The following is a 19,363-nucleotide window of genomic DNA, read 5'->3' as shown; positions in this document are numbered from 1 at the left end:
GCACTGCCTGGATGTCGGACGTGACCTGAAATTCTACTTTGACAGGACCAAGGGCTTCCCCAAATTGGACGCCCAGTTTGTCACTTTCAGCGGCTCAAGACCAGGCTAATCAGGCCTCCAAGGCCTGCATATCCCGCTGGATGGTCTCAGCCATCAAAGAAGCGTACGAGGGCCAGTACAGGCCAACATGCATTCCCACGCAGTCGGGGCCAAAGCAACGGCTATCGCTTTCCAGCGCCATGTCCCTTGGCTAGTCATAAGCAGGGCGGCCACTTGGGCCACTCCCTCTTCTTTCTGCAAGCATTACTCTTTGGATGCCGGCTCTAGATCTGATGCGGCTTTCAGACAGGCGGTTCTCAGGAACCTGTTTGCTTAAGGAGGGTCTCCTCTCCACCCTGGCGCTACATTCAGTTATAATCGCCCATGCAGTGTGGAGGAAAGGGGACGGGAAGAGTAATTATAAGTTACTCACCGTAGTGACTAACATACTCTTAGTCCTTGTCCCATTTCCTCCATAATAACCCGCAATCCCCCCCCCCCTAATAATACTTGTGTCATTAGGCAATGTTAAATCGATTGTTGACGCTTCAATGGGTATTGAGTTATGGCCGGAGTCGGGGCAGTGCATGCTCCCTGGGCCGCACCACTGCGCGCCTCTAAATTTAAAGGGGAAGAAGGATTTTTCTGGGGGAAAAAGGTTCCGTCTCACCGTCCCTTGGAAATGGACACCCATGCAGTATGGAGGAAAAGGGACTAAGGACTAAGAGTATGTTAGTCACTACAGTGAGTAACTTATAATTTAGGCTTGCGTGGTCTCTTCTCCCCCCCCCTTTAGGCTCGATCCCCCCCTCCCCGACCCGCTTCCCCTCCCCCCCACTGAATTCTCCCCCCCCCCCTTTAGACTCTCTTTCCCCCCCCCACCTCTTGGACTCTCCTCCTCCTCCTTTGAACTCTCCTCATCCTCCTCCTCCCCCCTTTGACTCTCTTCCTCCCCCCCCCCCCTTGGGGACTCTTCTTCCTCCCCCCCCCCCCCCTTGGGGACTCTTCTTCCTCCTCCTCCCCCCTTGGAGACTCTTCTTCCTCCTCCTCCCCCCTTGGAGACTCTTCCCCCCCCCCCCCCCTTGGAGAGACTTCCTCCTCCCCCCCCCCCTTGGAGACTCTTCCTCCTCCCCCCCCTTGGAGACTCTTCCTCCTCCTCCCCTCCTTGGAGACTCTTCCTCCTCCTCCCCTCCCCCCCTTGGAGACTCTTCCTCCTCCTCCCCTCCCCCCCTTGGAGACTCTTCCTCCTCCTCCCCTCCCCCCCTTGGAGACTCTTCCTCCTCCTCCCCTCCCCCCCTTGGAGACTCTTCCTCCTCCTCCCCTCCCCCCCTTGGCGACGCTTCCTCCTCCTCCCCTCCCCCCCTTGGCGACGCTTCCTCCTCCTCCCCTCCCCCCCTTGGCGACGCTTCCTCCTCCTCCCCTCCCCCCCTTGGCGACGCTTCCTCCTCCTCCCCTCCCCCCCTTGGAGACGCTTCCTCCTCCTCCTCCCCTCCCCCTCTTGGAGACTCCTTCTCCCCTCCCCCCCCCCTCGGAGACTCTGCCTCCTCCTCCTCTCCCCCCCTTGGAAACTCTTCCCCCCCCCCTTGGAGACTCTTCCACCTCCTCCTCCTCTCCCCCCCTTGGAGACTCTTCCTCCTTCTCCCCCTCGTCCTGCCTCACTCGCCTTGGACTCTCCCCCCCTCTTGGATTATCCTCCTACCCCCACGCACCCCCTTTGGACTACCCCTTTTGGACTCTTTCTTCTTCTCCTTCCACCTCCCCCCTTGGATTCTCCTCTTCCACCTCCCCCCTTGGAATCTCCTCCTCCTCTTCCACCTCCCCCCCTTGGATTCTCCTCTTCCACCTCGCCCTTGGACTCTCCTCCTCCTCTTCCACCTGCCCCCTTTGGACTCTCCTCCTCCTCCTTCCACCTCCCCCCTTTGGACTCTCCTCCTCCTCCTCTTCCACCTCCCCCCTTTGGACTCTCCTCCACCTCTTCCACCTCCCCCCTTTGGACTCTCCTTCACCTCTTCCACCTCCCCCCTTTGGACTCTCCTCCTCCTCTTCCACCTCCCCCTTTGGACTCTCCTCCTCCTCTTCCACCTCCCCCCTTTGGACTCTCCTCCTCCTCTTCCACCTCCCCCCTTTGGACTCTCCTCCTCCTCTTCCACCTCCCCCCTTTGGACTCTCCTCCTCCTCTTCCACCTCCCCCCTTTGGACTCTCCTCCTCCTCTTCCACCTCCCCCCTTTGGACTCTCCACCTCCCCCCTTTGGACTCTCCTCCTCCTCCTCTTCCACCTCCCCCCTTTGGACTCTCCTCCTCCTCTTCCACCTCCCCCCTTTGGACTCTCCTCCTCCTCTTCCACCTCCCCCCTTTGGACTCTCTTCCTCCTCTTCCACCTCCCCCCTTTGGACTCTCTTCCTCCTCTTCCACCTCCCCCCTTTGGACTCTCTTCCTCCTCTTCCACCTCCCCCCTTGGACTCTCTTCCTCCTCTTCCACCTCCCCCCTTGGACTCTCTTCCTCCTCTTCCACCTCCCCCCTTGGAATCTCCTCTTCCACCTCCCCCCTTGGAATCTCCTCTTCCACCTCCCCCCTTGGAATCTCCTCTTCCACCTCCCCCCTTGGAATCTCCTCTTCCACCTCCCCCCTTGGAATCTCCTCTTCCACCTCCCCCCTTGGAATCTCCTCTTCCACTTCCACCTCCCCCCTTTGGACTCTCCTCCTCCCCTTCCACCTCCTCCCTTTGGACTCTCCTCCTCCCCTTCCACCTCCCCCCTTTGGACTCTCCTCCTCCTCTTCCACCTCCCCCCTTTGGACTCTCCTCCTCCTCTTCCACCTCCCCCCTTTGGACTCTCCTCCTCCTCTTCCACCTCCCCCCTTTGGACTCTCCTCCTCCTCTTCCACCTCCCCCCTTTGGACCCTCCTCCTTTCACTCAGCAACATGTGCTTCACAATCACTCTACGCTACTTTAGCTATACTCTCTCCACACAAAAACACTCTTTCCTACCTGCTGGCCTCTTGCCCCCCCCCCTCTTGTGGCCTCATCTGAGCAACCCATACTCTGCCTCTTTTATATTGAGCCAGTGGTAGTTCCGTCTCCCTCCCCTTCCAATTGGCTGCAACGCTCTTCCGACATCCTACACAATCAGTGCCTGCCTATTCACCAGGGGTTGGATAACACAGCTGGGAGGATTTAAAGACCCCGCCCCTCCCCAACCCCACTAATCTCCTCCCCTTTTCTACCACTGTAGGGATTCTGGCGTCTTGTTCTTCTTGTGGCTTTCCTTTGGTGTTGGTTAGTGCTGCAATTTCAAGTTGGGGAGATTGTCTGCGTCTCCCCTGTGCCCCCTGCATACTCGCCTCAATTCATTTTCTTCAGATAACCCATTGGTCTTTGGGTCTATGCGGGAGGGTCTGGTTGGGTTCTGACTTTTTGTGTTCAACAAGAAGATGCCCAGCCCATTGCCTGGCTTTGTTTGATTCTGCTGTCCTGGCTCAGATCTGGGTTTTCTTGGTTGCCCACAGGAAACTTTTGGGAGTTGCAGTTAGGAAGCAAAAATGTTTTGTGGGGTAATGAGCGGTACCAGTGGTTTCATTTGTGGCACATGGGGTGGCTGGGGTTCAGGGACTGCCTGCCTTCCCTCCAAACTCCACCCCCCAACTCCTACTTCCTGAATCTGGGACAGTTCTAGCTCACGCTTTTTTTCTGGTGAGCCTCCTGCCACAGGTTGAGCATGCACACCCCTCTCCGGACAGGGTCTTAACCCTGTCACAGGAAGGCGCGCTTGGAGTCCCACTATGGAATCTTGTCCTGTGCTGCTTTTGGAGAGTATATGAAGACTAGCATGAAATATTTCCCTCAACTGGGCAGTGGTTGCATGCCTTACTTTGATGACAGGCCATTTAACACGTTGCTATTTTGTTCTGTGCCAGCTATATTGTATTACAGGATTTTGTCTTGAGGTGTAGAGGCTTAGTAGAACCACTGCGTCCCACATTAGGCAGTAGTATAAGTGTAATTTGGTAAAATAACATGCATTTGTCACATACTTCATTAAGGTTTGACACATTATGGTGTTGGATGAATTATTTGCTTAACACTGAAACCGGAATGGTCAATCTTTTATTTTGGCAATCCAAAAACTAACAACTGTGACCCACTTTTTAAAACTAGGTTGAACCGAGAACATAGTACCAAAAGACTTCAGAGCCATTTTTAAAATTGAATGTATGCAATATTTCCAAAAATCTCTGAAGCAAGTGTGATCGTCTCAATTGTGTGATAATACATGTGTTCCATTCCAGATGTCAACTCGTCTCACAGTGTTGTCTATCAAAATGAAAAAGGAAAATGGGTAACAGATCTTGCTTACTACACCCCTTTTAAAAAGGAACAAGGCTTAAACATAACCACTGCTGTTGACCAGAATTTAAGTGATGACAACTTCATTCCTGCATGTAAGTAAGCTACGTATACTAGGTACTGGTTTTAGAACACATTAAATAGTTGTGAACACCTAATTAGCCTAAAATTGGATGCTAAAACACTGATTTGGAATCACATGTGGGCAAAGAGAAGACCCTATAGCAGTTAAAATAAACTGTGATGGTCTCTGAGCACCGCAATCTTCTGCTTGCAAAACCTACTGCCTATAAATGGAACCTCCAGCTGCCACGCACTTCCTATTTCACATCTTTCTAGCAGGTTGGATGGTGTTTCGTAGCCGTCTAACCTTAGATGTTGTGACTTACAGCTTTGACACTCTGTTTCCCCCTCTACTTCCAGTTTCATTGCCACTGGCCATACATTATTTCAAGAGTTGCATAGTTTGAGGTGGGTGTTTTTTCGTGGCAGACTGTCATTGATCCTGTGGTGGGTTGGGGGGGTGGGGAGGGGAGTAGGCATTGGGCTCTCTATTGAAATGAGATGACCCTGCTACACGTGGTCTTGAAATTAGATCTTATGTTTATCTGTTTTGGAGTGTCTGTTCAGCACAGTAGAAACCTTTTAGTCAGACATCCGATTCATTCCTGGCTTGAAATGTGTTTTACTTTTCTATTGTACCTGTTGTCAACTGATGTCTTTTCTTGTTGATCCATCTCACGTGTGTCTGTTATTAGATTGGCATATTCATGCATGTAACTTTACCCTTCTATTTTATGATGCAACAAACCTGCACTTTAGCAAATTATGTGTGTGTTTAGTTCCACAAATACTGTATTGCATCGCCTGGATTATGTCCATGTTAAAAAGGAAACTAATCTTCCGTTCAGTACAGAGACTGCCTAAATGAATTATCCATTAACTGGACTGTTATCATTATCTAAATACTTTGTAGCGGGATGCTAGAAACAATTGTGTTTACATGACATTGAGCCTCTCGCATGTCTTAAACTTCTAGCTGGTGAGCTCTTGTATCTGTTTTATGGATTAGCACCCAGGATTTTGGGAAACTGGCAACAGTTTATATTGAAGATTAATGTGTTACTAGAGTCCGCTGTGTCATCAATCACAAAATAGTCACAAGGTGTTGGACTTAGTTAAGGAATGGTTTGGTACGATGTGAGGTTCCGAAGTAGGCACTCCTTCGGTGCTGGGATGAAGGTAGTCTACTCTGTTGTATGGCCATTTGGTCACACATTTGCCCTAGTAACTCCTAAAGATAAAAACCTCAGTGTTTCAGACCAGAGGTCTTGAGTTACTGGATGACCTGTTAAAACATGATGGTGTTACTAAGTCAAACAAGAAGGTAGACACAGCTTCCTCTAGGCACAAAACTTCCTGGAGTTCATTAGGTGTCTTTAAGAATAGAATCCTATGCAAGTGCATCTTCTGCAGATTTGGTTATATTCACTAATGGAGTGCACCTCCACCCAGGTTCCGTGTATTGGTACCAGTTGTTTCCAAGGCATTAAAGAAACAGAGCTTCTATGCAGGCTGTGTCAGTCATTAAAAGAAATACATTTTTAAAACCTTGGGTAGTAGTGAAGGTATTGTAGCTTTCTTCTGTCAGTTTCCTCTACGAGAGATGGAAAATTAAGGAGAAGAATGCCCAAACCGCTTCATTGCTTTGAAAAGCTTTCTTTCAGTACATACAAGCTCTTCATTCTGGTTGGTTCCTTAGTTCTCTTTAATTGACATATCATTTGTACCGAGCGATGGGACATCTGTTTTAGACCTAAAGGACCTAGATCAGTGATTCCCCCAACGTGTAGCTTGGGAGCAACATGTTGCTTGCTGGACCCTAAAATGTTGCTTGCCAGTTGCTCTGGGTCATGGTGTGGAGGCCAAGAAGGATGCCCTGCACGAATGAGACAGCAAGGGCAATGTAGCATGTTCCAGGACAGCGCAGGAAATCTAGCCGCAGAGCCTCCTCTAGAAGACAGGCCTGATATGCCATTAGTTGAAGTATCAGCAATGTAGGCTATGTATGGAAAGGGATGCTTAGGCTTAAAGTGCACAAGGACCATGGAGGAGGCTGCTGAGATAATTCTCAAGGCATTGGAGTAGACTTGTCTCAGGAGGTCCACACTAGTGCATTTGAAAGCAGAAGTAAGTGTATTGGTGCCCCACACTGCTTGGTCAATGTTATGTTATCTTGCATTTGCATAGTGCCAAAGCAATTTGCCTTCCAGAGAGGCAAAGGAGGAGTATGATAGAAAATTCAATAATGGTAGGGAGGAGCAGTCTGGTAGATGGTATGAGGGCGAGGGAATATGGGCATGCAATGCAAATAGACCTACCTAGCAAAGCAGTGATTGAGGCGTACATGAAGCTCAGAATTTGGGCCGACATGACCATACCAGTGAAGGCAAACTCCTTCTGTAAACTGCATTAACAATACCTGTAGAGCAGCACTGAATTGATATTTTATTTCTATCGCGCTCGTACACAAGTGTCAGAGCGCGACAAGGCAAGGGAGGGGACAACGGGGAGAGCAAAACAACGATTTACTAGGCCCGGTGACATTGAGAATGCGCAAGTGCATGGGAGAGGTGGAGTGGAAAAGTGCATGGAAGAGGGGGAGAAGTGGAAAGTGTGGGGCAAAGGAGAAACTGATAAATAATAAATAATAGAGGCAACAAACGGTGGTAGTGCAGTCAGCAAGTGGCGAGTGCTAGGTTTAAGGCAGCAGACATGGAAGGTCTGATAAATGCAGGAAGAAAAAGGGGGAGGGACTGTATGGGTATGGATACAGACCGCAGTGCAAGGGGTGGCCCGGAGGCAGTGCGGGAGGGTGGCAGAGTGAGCAAGGACCTGGGCCTGGAGGACAGATGGTGGCCAGGTGCACGGTGCCAAGAGAACAGATCAGCAGGGGAGAGGGGGAGATAAGCTAGAAGCAAAGAGAAAGGTCTTGAGGTGCTTCTTGAACCAGAGATGGTTCGCCTCAAGTTTCAGGGAGGCTGTTCCAGTGGGAGGCCCCAGCCGAAGACCGCGATCTACCCCCAGCACGGTCCTTTGAAAAATGACTGACCCTGAGGGAGTTAGAGGAAGAGGAGCGAAGAACCCTAGAGGGGAAGTATTTGTGGGGGGATAGCCGAAGGTATTTTGGACCCAGGCTCCAGAAAGCCTTGTGGACAATGCAGAGGGTTTTGAATTTAATCCTTGCGTCCACTGGGAGCTAATGGAGAGATTTCAGAGCTGTAGCAATTACTATCCCAGGGCTCGAGGCCAAGGACAAGTCTTGCAGTCTTGCTCTGGATTAGTTGGAGGGCAGAGAGTAGTGGCAGGTAGATTTAGAAAGAGGCTGTTACAATAGTCCAACCTAGAGGGAACCAGAGCTTGGGAGACTATGAGCTTCTGGGTGAAGGAGAGCAGGCAGACACATTTTCCCTAACTCACTCCCTTCAACGCCGTCATATTGGAACAGTTGGAGAAGAGCCCTATATGAGATTCAGTGTGTTGTCCCTATACTGCATTGAGTATACCAGAGACGATATGCACTTAGACAACCGTATCAAATGTATCCTTGCACTGAAAGAGTGGAAGGATATTGTCTGGAAAGATGTCAGCACGCGCCATTGGACCTCAGCGAGTCGTGAGTGAAATCTGATGAAGACAAACTGATGTCATGAAGATGATGTGCGAAGATATACTGAAACTATATGAAATAGTTAAGTGTGATGATATAACAAACTAATTAGAAAACATCTGCAAAAGCTAAGTATTGGACAATTAAGTCTATACCAGATAGAGAGAGCAAGTCTCTAGAGGCCAAGAGGAACAGTGACACCCAGTGTTAGGATGGATTTCTAAACTCTGACCTGGTGGGCAGAAGTTTAGGAGGCCACCCTTGGTTTAATGAAACGGGGGAACCTTCTGGACAAGCCGGACCAATCTAGGTAGCTTAGCAGGTGGTCAAGACTAAGTCTCATGGGAGTGAGAGTACGCGGAAGCCCACAATTAGCGCACAGCAACGACAAGTGTATATGAAAACTATACATTGTCGGCTGGACCAATGGACACAAGAAACTTTAGTTTTGAAAAAACAGTTAACACACAAAATACTCTACAGTATATATACAATACGTTTCCTAATGCTACATGTGAGGAAAATACAGCCACAACCTGTAAAGAGAAGGGTGGATTAACACACAAGGAGCAATAGGCAAGTCTTCAGTCGTTCCCTAACTTTCGAGTCCAACCCTAAGAAGTGGGGAGCCTTGTTTCTTAACAGTATAGTTGTGCATAAAAATGCACAATCGCGCAAGTGAAGCAGAAAGCGGGTTTTCTTGGGAGATCTGTAGCCAGTCAGGAAGGGGCTTGAGGCGATTAAAAATTGGTTCCCACCATTCTAATAGGATCTGCCCTTGGCGGCAGAGCAATTTTCAAAAGGTGGGAATGGCTAGGGAGCGCAGGCTAACCCAGCCAAGATCAAATACCTTTAGGGGATATTCATGCATAAAAGGGATCGGTTGTGCCAGGGGGCCACTGGTAAGTGATTCAAGTACTCACCCACCCTTGGCACAATCCGGACCAAATGTTGCCAGTTTAGTCGAGGTCGCTAGTAAGTTCGGGTCCTGCAGTTTGGCGGCCCTCCGGCTCTCAGCGGCTGTGGGATAGAACTGTCGTTGACGGGACTATTGCCTTTTCTCAGCTTCCGAGGGAGGTATGATGATGATTCCGGTGCAACAGGCATCGGGGCACAGGTGAGCAGAACAGCAAGGCACCTATAGCGACAGCCACCAATAGGTTGTGACGTGGGACTCTTACGTGGGCTGCGGTACGCACTCTCCTAATTCGGGACCGAGAGGAGCAAGGCCTGTGAAATTTGGCGGGAGAGGACACAGGACTCTGGCTTCCACTCGAGATGGCGATTCTGCGGGATACCCTGAGGTAGAGCTGGACAGTTCACTGGATGGCCCAGGAACACTTCCACACGTGTGACGGGCAGAAGCCCGCGAAAGGGATCGGTTTTCGTAGGAAGCTGCATGCCCATATAAGGAAAACCCGGGTTACTCAACCTGAGTGAAGGCAAGGGACAAAATGGCCATGTTACAGAACAAAAGACTTTGTGGCTCTGCCATTTTCGGCCTGCGCACAGTCTTGAACCAAACGCTATATGATTCAGTAAAAAAGAAGGAACACATTATAAAAAGTAACTGCTGCCACCAGTTTGTTGCAGGCACACTTGTACAATTACCAAAAATTCCTTCGAGGGTGTCTAGCGTGATAAAACAAAAAGGGACCTCAGTGCACGGTACTGGAAGGTACATTGTGCACTGTTAATAAGTTACCAAGAAATGGCAACGTAGTCAAAGACTAAGGGAAACATATATTTTCCCTGTACTGACCGTCGGAAGGACATGTCAGTTTCCCTGTAACAAGTGAGCAAATGCTCAGGGGAGTACAGCTGAAGGCTGTGCTCCACTTGAAAGTTAGGATAGGACAGTCCAACAAAAGCAAAACGTTTGGGGGGATCCACATAAATTGCACATAAATTGCACATAAATTGCACATAAATGAAATCTTTTCCAACACCAAGCATAATTGAATGAAGTGGCAGTCAAGAGGTCGAATTGGCCAAATTTGTGGTCTCTTCACACGTGGTTCAGAAGTTGAAAACGAGGGCTATTCATTAAGCTGTTGATGAAGATAGAGATGTGCTTGCACTCCCTCGGATGTCCCAGAATAGAGAGCAGGTTATAAGGTCAACTACAGACTGGAAACTCTGGCTCATGGTCGGATTGATGAGAGATGGACAGATTTGGAAAGTGGGGAGTAATCTGACGTGGCTCAAGCACCTGGGTTTCGCTTGCATGTTGCTAACAAGCTGAAAGTCCAATGTTGGGTGAGAATGCCAACCAATCAGTGAGTCTATGGGGTTATCTGCTATACAATGTTGCATAGACCCATCAGCTGCCATGTTGGCCGCTACAATCGTATTCTACATATTTAGAGGTAGTTTAAGGCGTGCCTTACAGATAAGAGGTAGCCAATGGTGTACTTACCCATCTGAATTCTAGAAGTAGATATGTTCGCCCTAAAGAATCCCCTCCGTCAATGGGCTTTACAGTTTGCCACGTAGTCAGACGTCATAAATGATGCATATTGGGGTGTATAACCTCTGTGTAATCAAGTTTGTGTGAGTGTGTGCAAGCATCTGTCCGATGTCTGCCAGTTGGCCCTGCTTTATTAAATTGAGAATAAAGTAGTACTTTGCCATAATCTTTGAGTTTGTCCAGTTATTTGGTCTGATATCTTTCTCCAGCATGGGGTCTGGCATGGATTCACATGCTCATGAATATTCCCCGTCGTCAGGCTGGGAATCCTCGGTAAAGAAAAAACCAGTATCAGTTTCGTTTCTGATCTGTCTTTCGTAGTAATAACCGGTCTCTGCGTCATACTGACCACAGCCAATGACTGCCCTCTACCTAAGCACCGCCTCTGGCAGCCATCTTCAGATTTTTACCGCACGTTCATGTGTTGGGATCCTCGTGCTATTGCTCTCGAGCGTTAGTGCTATTTTTCGCGCTTTTTCACAAAAAACTTCGATTCTTTCGGTCAAAAGAGCCTCAAGCTCCACCGATCCTACATCCGATCAACGGGGACCCGTGTCGGATTCATCTGTGCCCCTCAAGGGTGAAGATTTCGTCGAGCTACGCTTCGGAGGACTCCAGAAGCTTCTCAGGCCCGGTCTCGGAGATGGCCCAGGAGAAGGGAAGCTCGACGCCCGGAAAGCTGTTCAGGGTCTGCCCTGGATGCCAGCTGCAGAACGTCTTCAAGGAGGACGAACACTCTTTCTGCCTTTACTGCCTTCATGAGGACAAGACGCACGTGGAGAAGGACTGTGCGTTTTGCGGCAACATGTCGGAACGGACCATGAAGGACCGCCATCAACGTCTCGCCAACTGGCTGGAGGGTAAGAGCCCGTCTGGCGAGAAGAAGAAGAAATCCGAGCGGTCTTCTAAGACCTTTGAGGGCGCCCCGGCGACGGGGGCCCAACATAAGGCCAAGCACCGCGAGTCCGCTGGCACCGGGAGCGCCGAACGGTCGGGCTCTACGGGCGCCAGGCAGGGCGCACCCTCCCCGGCACCATCAACCACGAGCCAACGCTCTGGGTCGGGTAAGAGGAAGGCCGAGCACCCGGCGAAGCTCCTGGAGAGGCCCCGGTCGAGCTCTAAGGCAGAGGAGGAGCGTGGCAGTGCCCCCTCCCTCAAGGATAAGGCGGTGAGCGCACCTAAGGTGGTGAAGGCCTTGATCCATCCGACCAAGCCCTCTATCGAAACGGTCGCGGCGGCCCTGGCTCAGCCTGTGGTGGCTACACCAGTGGTGGCGACCTCAGGGCCCAGAATCTCCCTGCCTCCGCGGAGGGAGTCTTCCTTTGTGCCCATCGATAGGACCCCCGTGAAACCCTCCGTGGGGAAGAAGGCCAGCGCCGCAAGACAACTCGGCGGCCATTTTGTTGGCCATACAGTCCTTATGCTCCGAGATAAGGACGAGGCTACCGTTACCGACGGAGGAACCTCTCCCGTCGGGGGATCCAGAACCGGGACCTTCTGGTGTTCCCCCCCCACCAAGAAAAGAAGGATCCATCCACCACCTCCTTTTCAACCGTCGCGCCCCGTCCAGCCCTCCTCCCCGTCCACCCGAGGGGATGATACGGGGACTGACACGGCAGCGACGGGTAGGGACGACGAGGCATACGACGAGGATTTTCCGTCGTCGCCTCCCACCAGGGCTTCTCCGCCCGACGAGATCGGATCTTTCCACTCCATGATCTCCAGGGCTTCCGAGCTTTTCCAACTCTGCCCTGAGGAGAAGAAAAAGGAAGGCTTCCTTTATCAGCGGCGCGATGCCAAGAGGAAGACGGTCCTCGCAGTGCCTCTGTTGGACGACATTTGGGATGAGGGCCTTTCCCTCCTCAAGAACCCTTCCACGACGCCAGCTAGAAGGGACCGGTACGAGAAAAAGTACCGGGTCCCGGACACGGCCCCCCTATGCCTCCGGGCGCAGCCTACCCCGGACTCCGTCGTCTCCGCGGCAGCCAGGAAGAAAGCGGGGGGGGGTGCGGCCTCCACATCAACTTCCCCGCCGGACGGCGAGGGAAAGAAATTGGATGCTATGGGACGTAGAGTCATCTCGTCGGCAGCGACGACGATTAAAGCGGCCAACGCCTTGGCTATCGTGGCCCGCTACGACAGGGAGCTCTGGTACAAGATAGCTCCCCTGCTGGATTTTCTGCCGGACGACAAGAGGGCGGAGGCCCTTGAGATCCTGCAGGAAGGTGAGGTGGCGTCGGACCACGCCATCACCGTGGCGACGGACATCGCCGACACTGGGTTCCGCCAGCTGGGCAACGGCGTTTGCCTTCGACGTCGTGGATGGCTCAAAGCTACAGACTTTCGGCAGGACGTCCAGACCAGAGTCCTGGACATGCCCTTCGACGGGAACAACCTGTTTGGGAAGACAGTGGACGATTCCCTTCAGGCCATCAAGGCGGATACTGAGACGGCCAGGGCCCTTGGAGTCCTGCAGCAACGACAAACGCCCTTTCGGAGCGGCGGAGGCAAGGGCGCCTCCAAAGGTTCCGGCGGCGGTTTCGCTTCCTACCGTCAAGCGGCCCGCTCGTCGTCGCAAGAGGCCTACAGAGGACGAGGCAAGTCTAGCGGACCCCGCCGTCGTCGCCAAGGAGGTCAAGGCGGCAAGGCCGCGTCCAAGCAGGATTGAACCGGCCGTGGGGTCGGGCCCCCACCGAAGCACCCCGGTGGGAGGCCGGCTGGCGGGCTTCGTCAGCGTGTGGGAGTCCATCTCCACCGACCGTTGGGTGCTGGACGCCCTGGCCCGGGGCCACGCGCTCGAGTTTCAAAGAAGGTGCCCGCGCGTCCCCCCCGTGGCCAGGAAAGAACTTCACGTCCCTCAACTTCTCCTGGAGGTAAAGGCGATGCTCAGAAAGGGCACCATCGAACTCGTCCCAAAGAGGCTTCGGGGCTCCGGAGTCTACTCGCGATACTTCCTCGTGAAGAAGAAGACGGGAGGATGGCGCCCCATCCTAGACCTGCGACGTCTGAACAAGTTCATCAAGGCGCAGAAGTTCCGGATGGTCACCCTCCAGCACGTCCTGGGTCAGCTGGAGGAAGGAGACTTCCTATCGTCGTTGGATTTGGAGGATGCCTACTTCCACATTCCCATCCTAAAGGGGCACCGAAAATTCCTCAGATTCGTGGTCCAAGGGCGTCATTACCAGTTCAAAGCCCTCCCCTTCGGACTACGGTCGGCACCCAGGGTATTCACCAAGTGCCTCGCACCGGTGGCGGCGCAGCTGCGCCGCGAGGGGATTCACGTCTACCCCTACCTGGACGACTGGCTCATCCGCGCCAAGACGAGGGAGCTCGCCGTGGTCCACACGGCAAGGACCGTCCAACTCCTCACGGACCTGGGATTCTCCGTGAACTACGCCAAATCCCACCTGGTGCCCGCGCAAGTCGCACTGTTTCTGGGAGCGAGGCTCGACACAGTGTCCCTTCTGGCCTCCCCGTCGGAGGAGAGGACCAGGACCATCTTGGGCAAGGTGCAACGGATGTTGGTGGCCGACGCGGCCAAGGTGAGGTCCATCAAGTCCCTCCTCGGGATGATGTCTTCCTGCATCTACCTCATTCCCATGTGCAGGCTCCGGATGCGCCCGTTGCAAGAATTCCTGGATGCGCGCTGGATCCAGACGACGGGCAGCTTCGAGGAAAGGATCAAGCTCGACGAGAGTTTCCGACGAGCGATACGGTGGTGGGGCACCCGCACGCATCTGACGGCGGGCATGGACTTCCAGACCCCAGCCCACCAGGAGACTGTGACCACGGATGCCTCCCTGGAAGGGTGGGGAGCGCACACCGAAAATCTGCACGCAAGGGGACTCTGGCTCCCGACGGAGAAGTCCCTGCATATCAACGTCCTGGAGCTCCGTGCAGTGTTTTGGGCCCTCAGGTCCTTCCTTCCGTCCCTCAAGGGCAAGGTGGTGAGGATCTTCACCGACAACACCACCACCATGTTTTACATCAGGAAACAGGGCGGAACCAGGTCCCCAGCGCTGTCCAAGGAGGCGCAGGACCTGTGGCATTGGGCCGTCGCCCAAGGGATTTTTCTGGTACCGTTTCATCTGGCAGGGATAAAAAAACACCATCGCCGACTCACTCAGCAGGGAGCTGCGCTCGTGCCACGAGTGGGAACTACGGCAGGATCTGGTGGATCGCCTCTTCCGACGGTGGGGCACACCCCAGATCGACCTGTTCGCGACGGCAACGAACACCAAGTGCCGGAGGTTCGCCAGCAGGTTTCCCCAGACGAGGAGCATGGGCGATGCTTTCTCGTTCCCCTGGGAGGGCCTGTTCCTCTACGCGTTCCCTCCCTTGCCTCTGCTAATCCGGCTCGTCAACCAGCTCAAGAGGTCACGGTGCAGGATGATCCTCGTCGCACCTGCGTGGCCGAGGCAGATATGGTTCCCGGACCTTCTGGACTTGTCAGCGTCCCCGCCGATCAAGCTGCCGGCGGACGCGGATCTACTCTCCAGGGAAGGAGGCGCCATCCTCCACCACGACCCGAAGTCGCTGAACTTGCAGGCCTGGCTCCTGCAGCGCTAGAGTTTGGAGGATACGACATACCGGCCGATTGCAGAGAGGTTCTTGCAAAGGCCAGGGCGTCCTCGACTCTTAAATGCTACGGACACAAATGGAAGAGGTTCTCTGTCTGGTGCCACGCACAGAAGATTAACCCTCTACGGATTACGGCTCCCCAAGTACTGCCGTACCTGCTGACGCTGGCCAAAGCTGGTCTGGCACACGCGTCCATCAAGATTCATCTTGCTGCGATCTCCCGATACACCAGAACCACGGGGCGGACGTCCTTGTGGTCTCATCGTCTGGTGAAAGAGTTAATGAAGGGACTGTTCAGATCGTTCCCGCCGGTGAAGGCTCCGGCCCCGGCGTGGGAGCTCAACGTGGTGCTGACCAAGCTCATGGGACCTCCGTTCGAGCCTCTGCACTCGGCCCCGTTGAAGTTTCTATCGTGGAAAACAGCTTTTCTTGTGGCCATCACCTCCGCACGACGAGTGGGAGAGATCCAGGCCCTTTCCTGCAAGGCCCCGTACTTGACTTTCCACGACACGAGGGTAGTGCTCAGGACGCACCCCTCCTTCATGCCCAAGGTGCCGTCGGACTTCCATCTCAACGAACCCTTGGTGTTGCCTGTGTTCTTCCCGTCGCCTTCGTCGCCGGCTGAGAGGACTTTGCACTCGCTGGATGTGGCTAGAGCGCTTAAGTTCTACGTAGACCGCACGAAGTGTTTTCGGAAGACGTCACAACTCTTTGTGAACTTTGGACCTGTCAATCAGGGGAAGGCTCTCTCGAAGGCTTCCATTTCCAGATGGCTCTCCGGCTGTATCATGTACTGTCATCGGTTGGCAAACCGACCGCTGCCTGGCCGTCCGAGAGCCCATTCCACCAGAGCGATCGCAGCTACCACGGCGTTCCTATCTGGTGTGCCCCTGCTGGACATATGCAGGGCTGCTACGTGGAGGTCGACGCACACCTTCACGAAATTCTACTGCGTCGACCGGGATTCCAGGGAGGAGTCCAGGGTCGGCCAAGCAGTGCTGCGCAACCTGTTCGCCTGAGGTGAGCCTGGTGAGGAGGTAAGATGCTTAATGTTGAGTTGATGTGATGCTTAATGTTGAGCCTTTGCCACCTCCCGTGGTTGTGCATGTGTGTACTGCTATGTATTCTTTATTCATGAGCATGTGAATCCATGCCAGACCCCATGCTGGAGAAGGAACAAGTTACTTACCTGTAACTGTTGTTCTCCAGCATGGGTCTGGCATGGATTCACATGCGAACCCTCCCGCCTACCCCTCTGCGGCTCTTCACTTGGTCATACTGCCACTTCACGTGCTTCCAAATCTGAAGATGGCTGCCAGAGGCGGTGCTTAGGTAGAGGGCAGTCATTGGCTGTGGTCAGTATGACGCAGAGACCAGTGATTGGTTATTACTACGAAAGACAGATCAGAAACGAAACTGATACTGGTTTTTTCTTTACCGAGGATTCCCAGCCTGACGACGGGGAATATTCATGAGCATGTGAATCCATGCCAGACCCATGCTGGAGAACAACAGTTACAGGTAAGTAACTTGTTCCTTATTGGTAATCTCATCTAGCACAAGAGATGCTTGCACCACTAAGCTGCATAACGCTAGTAGGCGAGCTGCTCGCTGGAAAAGGTACACAATCTGGGCAGCAGCTGTTGGAATCAACCAAGAATGATATTGGTGCATTCAAGTAGGCTGCAATGGGGCTATCACAGAAGCTTAGCGAGTACATAAGAGGAAAAGTAGTATTCTGAAGGCCCAATTGTCCATGAGTCCAAACTTCCAATTTGTTCTTTTTGTGCATGCACAATTTCTGTGAAAATTATTTAACAATGTTAATGTGGCACGCATGTTCAACTGTTCTTTAGTCATTTGCACATGGCGATTTTTTAAAAAAAAATTGTAAAGTTTGTTTGATGCCACCATGCACAATTGTCAGAAATGTTACATACATGTAGTGTCTTGGCAGGATTTATTTTTGCAGTCCAAAGTCACCCTGCTATGCCTCCACCACATCCTGTTTGTGAAAGTTTGGACTCTGAGGCTGTGAAGATGGATTTTCAGAATCTGCCCTGTGGGAGGGTTGAGAGGCCACTTGAGTCAAATAGGGCAATTGAATTTTAGGTCATGCCAAACTTTATCAATGTAACAGACTAAACATTAAGGCTGACTGCATGGGTTATGGGGTGCTGTAATAGTACAGTTTGTAAATTAGTGAAAACATATCTCTTCAACTGACCTCGACTTTCATGACCCACTAAATCCTTGATTCCAGGAACTGTCCCGTCCATTTCTGTTGTCTGTGTCCACGTTTCTGCTCCCCGAAACTCGCGAGTTAACGGCGCAATACAAATAATTAAATAAATAAATCAACATACAGTTCTCAAACAAGATAAGCAACGTAGGAGTAAGAAATATAAAAAATGATTAGGTTTTATGTTAAAGCCGGTAAAGTAAGTCTAGAAGTTTTCACTAAAATCTATGTACACAGTTGGGGATCTCGAAGTGAAGTCAATCACACTTTACACCGAACACAAACAGTATGTAGTGGGAAAAACTAAAAGCCGTGAATTGAGATGCACTAAAAACAATATCCCAATACCTTGCCTTAATATTATAAGTCCCCTATACCTTAAGCGGTCCTCCCCTTCCAGGTAAGTACCTTTTTGTAGGCAGCATTGTCTGAAGTCGTCTTAGTACAAACTTTGACAAAGTAGATTGGTTGGACACAGTTCTAGAACAAAGCACATTGGTGGGTTAAAAGTTAAGTAGAAGTTCTGTTGGGGTACATTACCAAACCATCACAATAGGGTTTATCTTGGTGTTGGGCCGGGCAAGGGAGCGTTCGAGAATGGGATTTACACCCTTACAAGGAAGGGGCGGGGGGTGCTCATAAAAACCACATGATTGGGAGTGTGTGGGAGTTAAAAAAGTGCACTCTCTCAATCCTTTCTCTGCTTCTCTTATTGACCACTGCTAGATTACTCTGAACTGCTGGGGCCTCTTAATTCTGCCAGTGGTCTGTTTGCAGGGGTCCAGGGGTTGCAGGTATAGTGGCTGAAGACTGCTTCGGGATTGGTTTTGGCTAGATAACTTTTCGGCACTGTGATGGGAGGGTTCTGAAGTTCTTGGTTCAGGACAGCTGAGGTACTTCAAGACATCGGTCCCATTATGCCAGGAGACCCCCAGGGAACGGTAGAGACTGGCATCAGTGCATTTTGCACCGATCTGAGAGCGCCAGGTGAGACACGTTTCTGTGAAGACTTTGTTCCCCGGAAGGCCACTCTTCTTGCAGGAGAGCAGCTCCAGCAAGAGGGATGATCTTCGGCCATGAGTCAACAACCTGCAGAGTCCCACGCTCCAACTCAGCACCACAACACCTTCAGTGGATGGGCTTTTGCAAAGCTGGGAAGCTTATAGGATCGTCCCACAAAGCTTTTGACTGCTCTTTCCAAAGGGCTTCTTGTGTAGGGATCTGAACTGGTTGGCCCCATCAATCCAGGGTTGAAACACTGAATAGCGTCTTGGCTTGTAATACAGGCTGGGCTTCACCAGGTATTTGGCTTTGGGAATGCTGGTTGTCCCCAGCAGCATGCTTCTGGATCTTGAGCACAGTACTGTTCTTTTTTGATGTCTTTGCTCCAGTTCTGATCAATGACTGCAAGACGCTGCCCTCCTCCGTTCAAGCTGGATTCTGCCCAAGTGAATGCCTTGCATGACTATTCCCGACCTAAGAAGGCCAAAGGACTGGGCGAAAACCACATGGCAGGGCCATTTTGAGTGTTACTTAAAATGGCATGCCATTAAAAAGTAAACTTGCATGCGAGTACAATGAAAAAACAGAACTTGATCCGCTTGCCCCATCCCATTCTATTCACATGAATTACAACGTGTCTAGGGAAAAAATAAAGGGCGATAGGGCTCAACTGCATCGCTACACTCTAAGGTGATGTGTGCTACAGCAAAACACTGGAATCTCACACAGGCGGCATCCCCTTCACCCCAACCACCTTCCTTTCTTCACTGGCAACCATAAGGGCTGAACGCTGCACCCAAAATAAGGAAGTGGAGAAAACAAAGTAAAGCAACGAGATGTTAGTTACCTCCAGTACAAGGGTCAAGCCATATCAATTAGCTCAAGTTGCTGTCCAAAAATAGATCAAGATCATCAGTTCAGTAGTGGATAATCTGTTGTGAGGTTGATGAATATTGTGAACCATGCCCTGGTATTATGACCTCTTCCTTTCCAGAGATGGGGTCTCCAGTCCAG

The 19,363-nt window shown here is 51.8% G+C and overlaps 1 protein-coding gene across 5 annotated transcripts in view; it reads left to right on the top strand.

Moving 5' to 3' along the window:
• CEP192 (centrosomal protein 192) overlaps positions 1-19,363 on the top strand; it is a 2,773,731-nt gene that overhangs the window by 707,977 nt on the left and 2,046,391 nt on the right. For all 5 annotated transcript variants that reach the window (XM_069620824.1, XM_069620822.1, XM_069620821.1 and 2 more), the window contains one exon: positions 4,327-4,479. In XM_069620824.1, the coding sequence (XP_069476925.1) occupies positions 4,327-4,479 (153 nt within the window). The remainder of the gene's footprint in view (positions 1-4,326; positions 4,480-19,363) is intronic.

The sequence above is a fragment of the Ambystoma mexicanum genome, chromosome 5q, assembly GCF_040938575.1.
Source record: "Ambystoma mexicanum isolate Mex_15411 chromosome 5q, UKY_AmexF1_1, whole genome shotgun sequence".
Classification (NCBI taxonomy): domain Eukaryota; kingdom Metazoa; phylum Chordata; class Amphibia; order Caudata; family Ambystomatidae; genus Ambystoma; species Ambystoma mexicanum.
Note: the sequence above shows the minus strand (reverse complement) of the source record. Positions and strands in the feature narration are given on the sequence as shown.